Source organism: Thrips palmi, unplaced genomic scaffold (assembly GCF_012932325.1).
Source record: "Thrips palmi isolate BJ-2018 unplaced genomic scaffold, TpBJ-2018v1 HiC_scaffold_19, whole genome shotgun sequence".
In the NCBI taxonomy this organism is placed as follows: Eukaryota; Metazoa; Arthropoda; class Insecta; order Thysanoptera; family Thripidae; genus Thrips; species Thrips palmi.
Genome location: NW_023144628.1, coordinates 12479874 through 12493199, shown reverse-complemented (window position 1 = coordinate 12493199; position 13326 = coordinate 12479874). Strand labels below are relative to the sequence as shown.

The 13326-nt window shown below is 53.2% G+C and overlaps 1 protein-coding gene and 1 long non-coding RNA gene across 2 annotated transcripts in view; one reads left to right on the top strand and one right to left on the bottom strand.

The window, feature by feature from the left end:
• Window positions 1-1562: 1562 nt before the first annotated feature.
• Window positions 1563-3468, top strand: LOC117646539. The gene is made up of 5 exons (XR_004587789.1): window positions 1563-2052; window positions 2426-2576; window positions 2661-2836; window positions 2922-3096; window positions 3185-3468. It is a non-coding gene; the product is annotated as an uncharacterized LOC117646539 (long non-coding RNA).
• A 5093-nt stretch (window positions 3469-8561) lies between these two features.
• Window positions 8562-13326, bottom strand: part of LOC117646360 — an 11354-nt gene continuing 6589 nt past the window's right edge. Inside the window, exons 4-5 of the mRNA XM_034387240.1 lie at window positions 8804-8808; window positions 8562-8727 (exon numbers count right to left, since the gene is read on the bottom strand). Coding sequence (XP_034243131.1) covers window positions 8562-8727; window positions 8804-8808 — 171 coding nt within the window. The remainder of the gene's footprint in view (window positions 8728-8803; window positions 8809-13326) is intronic.

Sequence of the window (13326 nt, the reverse complement as noted above, 5' to 3'; positions counted from 1 at the left end):
GGGGCCGGCCTCGTCCCGCCTTGTTTGGTGTGGGCCGGTCGCCGTGCCAGCCGCGTTGGCGGGGCGCCGCGTTGCGTCACCGTCTGTGGCGACGTCGCTGGGCGTGGCCCGGCGCGCGGAGCAGAGCGCGGCCACTGTCTGGCCGGCTTTGTACAGTGCCGGCCGGGCCGTCGCGTTGAGGAGAAGGACTGGGACTGTGCGGTTCCTTAGGACCCTTGTTAGCAGGCGTCCTACCGCGCAGTGATTTGAGAGTGATTCCGCCGCGATGACATACTGTTGTCCGATCGGCGCGTTGGTCGCGGCTGTTAGTAATGCTTCTGTATACGCTGGGATTTCCGTTTCCGCTGTGAACCATACTGTGAGTTGTTCCGGTGGCCTACGCCCCTGGCGTTCTTCCTGGCCGTCGCTGATTACGAAGGTCTTCATTTTACAAACTGGTAAACCGTCCTCCGTTGCTCCAGTTGCTGCCCTAAAGGTAATGTTGCCGAGTCTGTACTCGAAACCTTGTTTAACGGGGTGTAATTGTGCTGAGAATCCCCCGGGGCTCTTCAGAGTTCTCTTCTCTAGGTCAATTTTGCATTTGTGATGAGTTAGAAAATCTATTCCAATGACTGCGTCTGCACTTATTGCGAGTTCGTTGGAAGCAACTAGGAATGTAAAGAGCAGGGAACGCCTGCCTCGTCCAACTTCCAACTGAACTTCTCCCAGGATTGGGACTACCGATCCTGTAACGGACTTTATATTCTTGACGGGTTTCGGTGTGTATTTTTCAACACACTTTTCTAGGATTAGTGAGACTTCTGCTCCTGTATCGACCAGGAACCAATAATTTTGTCTATTTATTGCCAGTCTGACCAAATTGGCACAGGAATTTTGCGAATCGAAATTGGTGGTTGTGTTAATTTTGATCTGATTCTCTTCCGGTTCCGGTTCTCCGTCTTCTTCTAGCGCCGCTGGAATCTTCCCTGGAACTTGGCCGCGGCGCATTCCGCGTTCCGTTGGCATTTCCCGGACGGCGCCTGTCGCCCTGGCGGCCTGATGAGAACGTGACCTGCCTTCGCTCCCTGCGCCAGTCTTGACCTTGGTCTCGTTCTGTGCGCCTGCCTGGGCTCATTGACCGCTGCCGTTGTTGCCGGCGCGCGCCATTGTCGCGTTGCTGCCATCGAGGACTGGTGCTCCGGTCCCGCGGCTCCCAGCGTGGGCTGGAGGCCCGGCCGCGCTGTGCGCTGGCCTGGTGCCATTGACCCGCCGGTCTGCCGCGGACCGGTTCCGGCGCGGGGCGTCGGGGCCCCTGGTACAGTGACCTCGTCGCGCCGCCAGCCGCTGTACAGTCCCTGCGGAAATGACCCGGCCGATTGCAGTTGTAGCACTTTCGATTGTCCTGCTGCTGGCTGTCGCTGATTTGCAGCGCCGCGAGGGAGTGCTCTGGTGTCTCGCCGTTTGCGGCTTGCTGGGTCTCTTCTGAGGTGGCAATGCGGATCAAATCGGCGAGGCCGTGTTCCTTCTGTGCCTGCACTCTCACCAAATTCCGGATGTCCGAGCGCACACTGTTCGGGCCGACATTACATCTCCGCCTGATGTCCAGAGTAGGAAGTACGCTGTTCGTCCTTGCGAGATGCACGTCCCATACAAGTGACCCCCAAGTACACCCTTCGTTCTAGGGGCATGCCATGTAATGATCATTCATCCCTGCAGCGGACAGGGATCGCGCGCGGCGTGGTGAGGGCCAGCAGAGGCCGGAGTGGGGGTACGTCCCCCGTCCTCCCCGCGCCCCGCCATCAGCGCCGGCCAATGAGGGGCTAGCGTGAGCTGGCGCGGACGACCGTTCAAATAAACCGCCCCGGTTAGGTTGGCAGCATTTTGGTGTTATTAAGTTGGCTCCTCTTTCCGACTGTCTTGTGTCTTGTCTTTGCGCGCGCTCTCGGCGTTCCTGTCTTTGTTTCTGTGCTACACTTCGCTCGAACTATGTTTTTTCGTTGTGCCGACAAGAACAATGGATGGAAGAGAAACAAATTTGAAGCACGGGTGCTCTCTTCAACTGGGAATGAATAGGTAAGTTTTGTTTGTACTTAGTAATACATATTTCAACGGTGCCCGGGTGCCGCGGCCCGTAACCTAACAAGGTCGGCACCTAAAACCCAACATTATTGCCGAAATTCTGTAGTTGTAAACTCACGGTGTTTCCCGGCCCTTTTCGTGTTCGGCACTCGCAACAAGGGTTATCTACATAGCTCGCAAGTTTCGCTGATGATAATTGGACGTTCTGTAATACTTTGCTACCAGTTCTGAGGTTATGGACTACAAAGTCCCTTTTTCTTTCTTTGAACCGTTCATTGCACGCGAGAAGACACCAATGCTATCCATCCAAAATTTGTATACATTGTCCATTTCATCAGTTGTTTATCTTTTATTTCACATGTTTCAGAGGGACCATGAAGAGACGGCAGAGAAACTTTGCCTTCATGATGATTCCGAACCCAACATCTTTTCAAAATGAATCGGCATCAGAAACAGAACTTAATAATATGATTCTTCTAGTCTCTTAGTTGTTCTCAAAGTCTGCAACTCAATTTAATGTAAGTAAACATCATGTCATAGCTACTTGGTTGGTTTGTATATTTGTTGTTAGTTTTTATTTTATTTTATTTTGTTTGTTCCAGAGAAGCAATCAAGATGTGGGATGAAACTTGGACTACGATTGAGATTCTGAACTCCAGATTTGACTTTTTGTTGCTCGTCACAGCTACTTCACACTATATTTGTTTCGTTTTGTACTCTGATAGTGTCCAAGAGTCTGAAACTTGAGTACATCTTCTTTTGTGGGCCATGTTGACATGTAAGTTAACTCTACTTTTATTTTACCATAACTGAGTTAGCTTGTGTATTTGTTGTTAATTTTATTTTTATTTTTCTTGTTCCAGACAGCAATTATGATAAGGGATGAAATTTGGACTACGATAGAGGTTTTGAACCCACAATATGACTTTTTAGTTGCTCGTCCCAACTACTGCTCACTAGATTTGTTTTGTTTTGTGCTCAGAGTCCAAGAGACAACAACTTTAGTACATCTTCTTTTGTGGGCCATTTTAACATGATGTAAGTACACTTTAGTCTCATATTATTATCATAACCTACTTAGCTTGTGTATTTGTTGTTAATTCTCATTTATTTATTTTTGTTCCAGACAAGCGATTAAGATGTGGGAAGAAACTTGGACTACTGTTGATTTTGGTTCAATTCTGAGTTGATTTTGGCACCCACTGAACATTGTGTGTGGTATTTAACTTAAAACAGTGTTGAATATGCTTTTCTATTTTAGCTTGAATCAGTGATTAATTTGTTGTATTTATAAAATTTAAATTTAAAATGAAGCTAAAATCCAAGAATTTGTGTCACAGCTGTTAGGTAATAATGAGTGTATGTCACATCACCTCATATTTAAATAAAAGCATTTTTTAAAAAATCAAATGTTTGAACCATTTGCCTTTTTTTCCGCGCAACCGAAAGGAACATTTCTTGTACATCGGAGAGGAACGGTACGTGCAACCGAGACGAACGCACTTCATGCTTCTGACAAGTACAGTCCAGGCAGGGATGTCCCGGACAGGGAGCGGGAGTGGGGGGCGGTCCGCGCCGGCTGAGAGTGGTGGGGGGCCTGCCGCGGTCGGGACATCGAGGAACAGACTCCTGATCCATGCTACTCGGATGGCACACCATCGTCCACTTGCCCTGGACGATGGTGTGCTAGTGGGGCTAGTTTCGGGTTTGGACATTTATGTAATGTCGGCCCGAACAGTGCAGTCCGTTCAGGAAAGCGGCGCAGCAGTCTGCTTCAAGCAGTCGCCGTCTCAGCAGTCTTTCGCTTTCGTTTTGCGGAAGCCCTCTGGCTTCGTTCAGCCGCTGTGCTACCTGCTGAACCCTCACTGCGAAAGCGCGGGCCGTCTCACCCTTTTGTTGCCTGGAGTTGCCCAACTTGTTGTGCAGGGAAATTGCTGTTTCTTGCTCCTTGAATCTTGCAAGCAGGTGCGATTTAAATTCCTTCCAGTCACACAATTGCACCAAATCTGGATTAGTAGTAAGTAGAGCGCGCGCAGACGATCGGAGGCGGAGCCGAGCTACTTGGCATTTCTGGCGATCGTTCCATTGTGCCAAATTGGCTGCATCTTCCACTCCTTGGATCCATTCAGTAATTGGCGTCGGATCTCCGTCGCCTGAGTAGATATCAATGGAGTTGATACAAGCCGCATTGGAAATGGAGCCCTCCATTTGACGAGGCTGCTGGTACTGTACTTGCTGTTGATGTTGTATCTTCTGTGCGTATTCCGCCTTGAGCTGGTCGAGCTTCTGCCTGTGCTGCTCCCTTTTTGCGTACAGGCTCGCTAGTTCTCGCTCGTTTACTTGTAGTGCCAGGTCGAGCGCCAGCTGTTTTGCCTGTTCTTTCCCCCGCGGTGAGCGCCTCTGATGTTTCTTTGTTGTTTCTTGTTGTTGCCGGAGTGCCTCTTGTAGTCGGGCGCCGATCTGCTGCTCTACTCGTTTGTAATCTTCCTGTTTACGTTTAAATTCTGCAGTGAAATCGTCTTCTATCGGTGTCTGTTCGGTTGTCCGCTCTATCTGGCCCTTGTGGGGACTGGTCTGGGGGCTGTGTCCTGGCGTGGAGGCGCGGTGCTGTTCAGCGTCGACTAATTGCTGTCGGTATCGTTTGAGTCTGGCTTCCGTTTCTTCCTGTTCCTCGCGCTGTCTTTGTGCTGCAGCGCGGCGTTGCTCTTCCTTTGCCTTCTGCCGCCGGTTCTCTTCTGCTTGGCGCTCTTCTTTTTGTTCCTTTTCTCGTCGATGCTGGGCGATTCTGTTGAGGAGTGGGACGACTTTTACGGCCGTCTCGTTGAGACTTTGGGCGAGGACGATGCACTCTCTCGTCAGGGCCTTAATGTCAAACCAGAAAACGTCGTTAGGCCCTTGGTATTGGCTCTTGAGTATCACCTCTCTTGTTTCCACAAAATAGATGTGCGGTCTGTCCTCGGCTGCGTATTGTCCTTTGAAAGAGTTGCCGACTGTTACGAAAGTTTCCTTGTAGCTTCCCTGGGTCCACTTCTTCTCGACGTGCGTGTGGAAACGCGAAAGCAGGTAGTTTATGCTCTCGACGATATTCACCAAGCTCACTTGAGACGTGCTGTTGTTGATTTTTGCCAGGTAGATGACGGCGAAACGGGGGTATTCTCTCTTCGCGTCCAGCGGGTAGCTGGCCAGCAGCGTCCGTAGGTCAGTTCCGTTTGTCCATTTGTGCAGCTAGTCATTGGTCGAGTTGGTCCGCTCGCAGTGCGTGCCGTCCCGTGCCCGCCCTGCCAGGCAGGAGGCCGCGTGCCGCTGTACACTGTCAGAAACACCTGACACCACTGTGGAGCCGGGTTTTCCCCTTGTCTGTGTAGATTTTGGGTTTGCTAGCAGTTACAGTACAGAGGGGCCAGTCCTTAGGGGCACTTAGGGTTCTTGACAGTGAGAACACTTCTACTTACAAAAGCGGTGTTTATTCGGAGCGCACGTTGTTGACTCTCAGGGCTTCGGGGCACAGACTTGCAGACACTGCACTGGACAAGAGTCGGAGCTGAACTAACTCGCCTCGGCCCGTGGCCCATCATATATGCATCGGGCTTTGAGTGGGCGAGGCCGGGCGCGGCGCGCAGCTCGGCTGGAGCTGCGCGTGCTGGCACACTACCAGGCGTGGGCGACCCCTGCACCTGCATCGTAATTGTTTTCTTGTTTACTTCTAAAGGTGCAGGTGTTTGGGGGCACCTTTGTGCGCATCGGCCACTTTTGGCCGATTGTCCAGTGCACGTGTTCGTGTCACCTTGACACGTGGAGCGGGAGTACCACATCTTCCCGCCATTCTGCAAACAGAGAGAGTGAGTGCTAAGAGGGTGGTCACCGCCACTCGCGACTCCGCGGCTACACGTCACCGCTTCCCCCGCTCATCCCCCGCGGAGCCGCCGCCGCGGCAGATTCTGCCCCTACCCCAGTTCACGCGCGCTCCCCCCTCCTCCTCGCGATTCCTGGGCCCAGGGCAGTTCTGCCCCGCACAACAGTTCCCTTGTCCGTGTTGTTGTTGGTTGCTAGCAGTCTCAGTACAAAGGGTCCCGGGCCTTAGGGGCACTTAGGGTTCTTGACAGTGAGAAAAACTTCTACTTACTAGAGCGAAGGTTTATTGGAGCAGGGCGATGCGACTCTCAGGGCCTTGATGCACAATTTCATCTAGCGTGCTTGTTATTTCCGTTTTGATGGGTTCAGGGACTGAGCTCGACTTGGTGACCATTGGTTTTAGTTGCTCTGTGAGGGCTTGGAGGTGATCTTCGTACTTGTCGACTCGCTTCATGTTGAGTAGGAGAACCCACTCGCTGAGGGAGATGTGGAAACTGTTCGCTCTCAGGAACAAGCTGCCTCAGTACAAAGGGTCCGGTCCTTAGGGGCACTTAGGGTTCTTGACAGTGAGAAACACTTCTACCTACTAGAGCGAAGGTTTATTGGAGCAGGGCGATGCGACTCTCAGGGCCTTGATGCACAATCTCACACTGCACTGAAAGGGGCCCGGGACTCGACTGACTGGCTCTGGCTGGAGCGGCTCATTTTGTATAGGCCGCTTATTAAGTGGGCGAAGCCCGTGGGCGGCGCGCGTGCCGGCACACTCCGAAACATGGCGACCCCTGCACTTGCATTCTAATTGTTTACTCTAGTGCAGTGCAGATGTTTAGGGTCACCTTTGTGCAGATGTTCGGTGCAGGTGTGCCGGTCACTTTGGCCAGCTGTCCAGTGCGCGTGCACGTGTCACCTTGACACGTGTCGGCGGGAGTATCACATCTCCGGCTGCCGTGAAGTACCCGTATGGCGCTGGTTGAACGGGCGCCTCCTCGGTGACGGGTGCGGCAGCGCCGGCGGGTGGCACCCGGGGGTTGCGGCCGTGCGCTGCGACGGCAGCGGGTGCTTCACCTGTGTTGTCCGGCACGAGCGCTGCGGCGGCGGCGGGTGCTTCACGTGTTTTTGTCGTCCGGCACGATCGCTGCGGCGGCCGGTTGCTGGTGGTACTCGGTGTAGTTGTTGCCGAATGCTGCGGCGGCCGGGGTCTCGCGGGGCCCAACTCCGTTTGGCGATGGCGGACTGGATGGCGACGGCGTTCCGAAAAGTAGCCGCATCCTGTCGGCCATGCTTGGTGGAGGCGTCCGCGGCGCCGTCGTGGAGTGAGCTGCGGCCGTCGGGACATGTGCCTGACGTGACACGGGCAGGGGCCGGGTGGTCCGCCTGAGGTACGGGTGGTAGTCGCGGCCTGGAGTCCGCGGCACTTCGGCGTTCTGGGTACGGGGCATGTTGTTCGCGGGACGGCTGCAGGGAGCGCACTGATGCTCCAGGTGATGCTCCCATCCTGGGCGTTGTTTGCGCTACCTCCGAGAAACTCGGACCAGCCTGTTGTCCGGAGAGACTTTTCACTTCGTCGTGGACAGCTGCTATTGCTTTTGACAGCTTTTCAGCGCTCTCCGCTTGGTCTTTGAGTGACTTTGTCACCTTCGACTTGTAGCCCATCGCCATCCAAGTAAAGGATCCGATACATAGGTCCGTCAGCTTGGCCTTTTCTGCCTCAAGCAGTTTTGACTGTCTTATTGTTTCCAGCATTTCCCAGAGGTTGCTAGTAACTATCGAGAAAGGCTCGGCATTAGATGCCGCAACTTGTCTTTCGATCTCAGCCATCACGTGTGGCTGTATAACCAATGTGACTCCCTTCGACTCGAAGGTCTTTTCTTCTCCTTGGCTCATTTTGTACTGATATCTATGAGCTAGTGTTGGTTATACACTATCTTATTCTACCAGTCGGTCTACAGGCCCGACTTCCCGCCTTTTAGTAGTTTCCAGTCGACTCTTACAGGCGCGACTTCCCGCCTTTTGCTAATTATAATACTGTCCAGTTACCTAGGTTGACTAGGCAACCTTAGAGCCGTGTGCTTGCCTCGCTTCCCACAAGTCACAGTGGACCGGGCAGATCGTCGTACTCTTCTGCGCCGTCTGAGGTGAAGTCCACTGACTTCGGTCTGCTTGAGCTAGCCACTGATGTCGGACGGCGCGGCGTTGAGATTGCTGGTCTCCTTGCCGGAGCCTTCCTTGTCCTCCTCGGAGTCTGGAATTCAATCTCGTCCAATTCCAGCTCCTCCACTCTGCTCCCGTGCTGTCTTCTCTCAGCCCGACAGCTGAATTTGAAGTCTCAGTATCACTGAGACAACCACCGCCAGTACAATAATGGCTGTCAAGGTGATGTTAGCGTACCTGTAAGTCAGGCAATCTTGCGCTGTGAGGCCAATCGGGCAAAGCCCTGTACCTTCCAGGCACTTGTCCCTTTCCTTAACAAGGACGTCTTTTAACGCTAGCGCTTCACTTAGCGCCTTTCTAGCGGACTCCAGATCTCGAGTCAGCTCTGTCACCTTGGTGCTCCACTGGAGGGACATCCCTCCCTCTAGTGAGGTGCACAACTCTGATTTGCTATATCTCACGTCAGCACAGAAGCTGAAAGGCATAAGTGCCGCCTGCGTTTAGCTTCCCGGGGTTTTACCCCCGGTACTGGGCCCTCCGACCACGTCGAGGTAGCAGGCCTTTGGGTAGGCTTTGTCACTACAGCTGAGTAAGAAAGTACTGGGGCCGTACTCCAGTTTCACAATAGGATTCGTTGTTGAGTTCTCTATGCGCCTAAGCTGGACCCTTCGAGCACGCCATTACACAGAATACAAAAGTAAACTGTGTCCCCGGAGGGCATCCTCAGGGATAGGGTACGTACCATTGCTGAAAGAAGGAAAATGAGAAAGTATAATCATCACAAATTTTACATCCCAGTTTCAAGTTCATATGTTTGTCGGGACGCTACTCCCTTCAAAACACTTCAACGCTTCAACACTTCCACGCGGAAATGTCTTCGATGCGCGCTACGTCGCCGTCAAGGGCGGCGAGTCGCAGGCGTTGGCAGGCCTGATCGACTTCTGCTACAACCTGGGCGAGGGGCGTCAGCTGCGCGGTCGGATATGGTTGTGTTGCGGACACGGGCGCCACTACGTTGTTCAACTCCGTCCGTGTCGGCAAGGGTAGCGGTGATGCCGATGGCGTTGACGGCGGTGATGGCGGTCCGGGCTGCGGTGCGGGCCGCGTTGTTGTCGGGCGCTCGGGTCGCGTGGCCCGGCGCTCGCATGCCGGTTCATACGGAGCCGTCCGCTGTCTTTGAGTGCGGTCGGGTCGGTGTGAACCAGCGCGGCGCTGGTCCAAGGGGCGACGCCTGTCCGGGCAGTGCCGCGAGCCTGTTGGCGGCGGCGGCGCTGCCGGTGTCCCGCGGGGGCGCGGCGGGGTCAGCGACGCGGGCGACGTGGTGTGTCGTCCGGCTGGTGACAAGAGCGCCGCGGTGCGCGGGGTGCGCCATGGAGTCGGGCCCGCTGCTGGTCTTGGCGGCTCAGACGCTGGTGGAGGCAGGCCCTGGGCGGCGACCATGTCGACGTAGTCCTGAGTGAAGTAGCCGTACGACATGATCGGGCTGGCGGTCTGCTCGGTACTGAGGTGCTGGTGGCCTGTGACGTTCCGCGAGTCCAAAAAATGGAGAAGAAGGAAAGGAGTAAGGAATGGAAGGGTGGGGGTGCTTTTTGTGTTTTCGGGAAGGACAAGGAAAGGGAAGGTATTCTTTATTGCGACATTGTGAGTCATTTTGTCGAGCACGGGAGAAAGTCTGAGGAGACTGGCTACTTGCTTAAAATAGTGAAACCTAAAAATTATTTTGTTTTCTCAGATGTTTGAATTAATAATTAAAACTAAGGTGGAATGATGAAGTACTCATGTCGTGACCCGTTTTCGGGGTTACGCGCTTAGGCTGGCCCTGGCTGTGCTGGACATGCGTCCGCAGCTCGTAGGCCTACCTTGCTTACTAGTTTTAGCGTTTCTTCTGCAGCGGAGTTTGCCCCATCCACTGGCGAGGCTCGGGCCTTAGGTTGGCCTAGCGCAGGATCGCCAGATCGCACTCGGACTGAGGGTCCGCGGGACTATGGCTTATCCTATCGCGCAGGCTGGATGCTGGAGCAGAGATGCGGATTAATTTATACCTTTGCGACGCACCCCTCCGGCCTCGGCGGCTCGCCGGGCTCGGCGGCTCGCCGGGCTCGGCGGCTCGCCGGGCTCGCCGGGCCCTTGACCGTTCGGCCAGGCCCTTCGGATGACTTCGGCTGACCCGAATCGAGATCGGCCGAAATCATGTGTGATTCCCCTTGGCGTGGGTGTCGTCTGCATCGGCTCGCCGCGCTGCACTCACAATGGCAGCCGCGGCCTCCTACCTGGCACCGCTACAATGCTGCCAACGCGCCCTCTTCGTTGGCCACCCTGTGGTGTGGCCGGCGCGGTAAAATTTGAACAGTGTACGCATCTCGCTAACTAACTATATGTAGACCAGCGCTGAAAGCGTGGCTCTACATCACTATCGCCTTATTTAAAAAAAATATGAAAAAAAAAAGAATTGACATGGGTACAGGAAGAACAAAAACGCAAGAGTGGAACCAAACAATGCGGAAATAAATTGTCACAGGACAAGTTTATTCCGAGCGTGATTAAGAATTTAATAATGAAATGGGTGATAGTGCACCTATCGTAATTCTACCAGGGCAGACCACAACTATAATTAGTATTGACATACAGTGAAATTTGATGCGTGCTGTCACTTGGTCGTGGGAGGCGCTGGTAGTGCCGGGAGCGTGGGGGGCGCCAAGAGCGCCCTCTTTTTGTTGTACGCGCGGCGTTCCGCGCGCGTTGGGAGACGTCTCTTGGTTGCCGTTTTTTCGCGGAGGTACCCCAGGAGCACCTGAACCTCGTCTTGCGCTCGTCGCAAGTCCGCGGCCTGTGCCGCGACCTGCGCCCTGGCATCGCGCAACTCGGTATTCCTCTCTTCGAAAGACGCAGCTGCTGCGTAGACTAAAGCCTTTGCTTCAGTAGCATCGTTGATAACATTTACGCCGAGCTCCCGAATGGCGTTTACGCGGCCTTCGGTTGCGGCCGCCTGCATGGCTCGTACGGCCAGTATAACGTTGCGCACGAACTTGCGCATTTTGTCGTAGTCCATCTGTGCGGCCGGCCGTGGCGGTTGCTGCTGAGGCTGCGAGGGTGGGACCTGCGGCTGCGGGCGATACTGAGGCCGCGACGATGTGGTTTGCGGCTGCGGCTGAAGCGGAGGCCGCGAAGATGTGGCTGGCGGTGGCGGGTGTTGCTGAGGCCGTGAAGATGTGGCTGGCGGTGGCGGGTGTTGCTGAGGCCGTGAAGATGTGGCTAGCGGCGACGGCTGATGCGGCGGCCGCGAAGATGTGGCTGGCGGCGGCGGCGGCTGATGCTGAACCCGCGACGATGTGGCTGGCCGCTGCAGCCCCTCGGAACCGGTGGCGTCCGGCTGCAGAGGTGTTTCGCCGAAGAGCAGCTCGCTACGCCTCCGTCGCTCTTCCGGCGTGAGCGACGGCACGGCCCGGCGGGGTCTGTCTGGGCGTGTGGGCTTCCGCACGCACGCACCCCACTCGATGTCGCCTGCATCGTTTATCTTATACACACTGCCCTCGCCTGGGGTATGTGGAACAGTGGCCATCACCGCTGCTGTTTCCACGACACTGGCACTTAACACTGGCACTTTGCACTGACACTGGGGACATTCCATGTGAAGTCAACCAGGCCTTAGCCACCATGGGCTCCGATCCGGTTCTCGTTTTCAGGGTTTGTTACCCCTATGGTCCCATGAAATAATCGGTACTTGGTTTGGGGTCCGGCCCCCCAGGGGCGGGGCTATGGCCAATTTATTTTTTTGCTAAATATTGGAACAACGCAACTTTGGAGGGCAATATCTCAGCAACCATTGGTCGTAGGTCAAATCCGAGACCAGATTTGGAAAGAGGATGAAAAACTGAATCTTTTTTGTCTTTGAAGTTTTTACGTCCAAAAACTTTTTATAACTTTAAAACTTTAGTGAAGTTTTCAAATTAGCGCCATTTCCTAGATCCTCAACCGATTTTGACCAATCTGGGCTTAAAAGATAGCTTAAATCCTTCCCTAAACGAAAATGTTAACCAAAAAATGTGTTCGGCTTCGTTCCCGAGAACGAGCTATTTTCGTGAACCCCTGCAACCACGTATTTCACCAAATTGTAGTGACGGCCGCACTCGATACCACACTGGACGCTCTCTTCGGTGTTTTCGGCTCAAGGCAAGTTTCCGGGTTGCTTTTCTAAGGTCAGGGGACCCAAACGCCTGTCAGGTAGGCCAACAACCAGCAGACCTGCAACGCACTAGTGACGACAGGGTGGCCTACACTATAAAATCAAATGTGTGCTTAGTACAAAGCTGTGGGAGTATGCTTGGAAGCATACATCTATAGGAGTGTGCTTGTCAAGCACACATCTATAGAAAAGTGCTTGACAAGCATACATCTATAGATGTGCACATATAGCTGTGTACTTGGGCAAGCATGCATCTATGGCTGTGTGCTTTTAAATGTGTGAGATGAATGCATGCTTGCCCAAGTACACATCTATAGATGCATGCTTGCCCAATCACACTTCTATAGATGTATAGAAGGTCCACTGACCTTAGTAAAACAAACCCCGGGAAAATTGCTTTGTAAGAACACAGCTATAGGAGTATGCTTGGGTAAGCATGCATCGATAGAAAAGTGCTTGACAAGCATACATCTATAGATGTGCACCTGTAGCTACTTGGGCAAGCATGCATCTATGGCTGTGTGCTTTGGAATGGGTGAGATGAATGCATGCTTGCCCAAGTACACAGCTATAGGTGCATGCTTCTCTAAGTACACATCTATAGATGCATGCTTGCCCAAGTACACTTCTATAGATGTACACTGAGAAAACCTTACAAACTTTTTGGGCCTTACAAAGAAATGAAGTTTGTATAACAAAATATTTTGAGCATACATAAGCTTACAAAGAAATTACTTCGTAATTTACGAACTATTTCTTCGTATAACAAAGTATTTAAGTTTGTTATACGTATGCTTAAAATACTTCGTAAGGTTTTAAGAGTGTATGCTTGACAAGCACACTCCTATAGATGTATGCTTCCAAGCACACTCCCACAGCTTTGTACTAAGCACACATTTGATTTTATAGTGCAGGCCACCCTGTCGTCACTTGTGTGTTGCAGGTCTGCTGGTTGTTGGCCTACCTGACAGGCGCTTGGGTCCCCTGACCTTAGAAAAGCAACCCGGAACATTGCTTTGAGCCGAAAACACCGAAGAGAGCGTCCAGTGTGGTATCGAGTGCGGGCCCTCACTACAATTTGG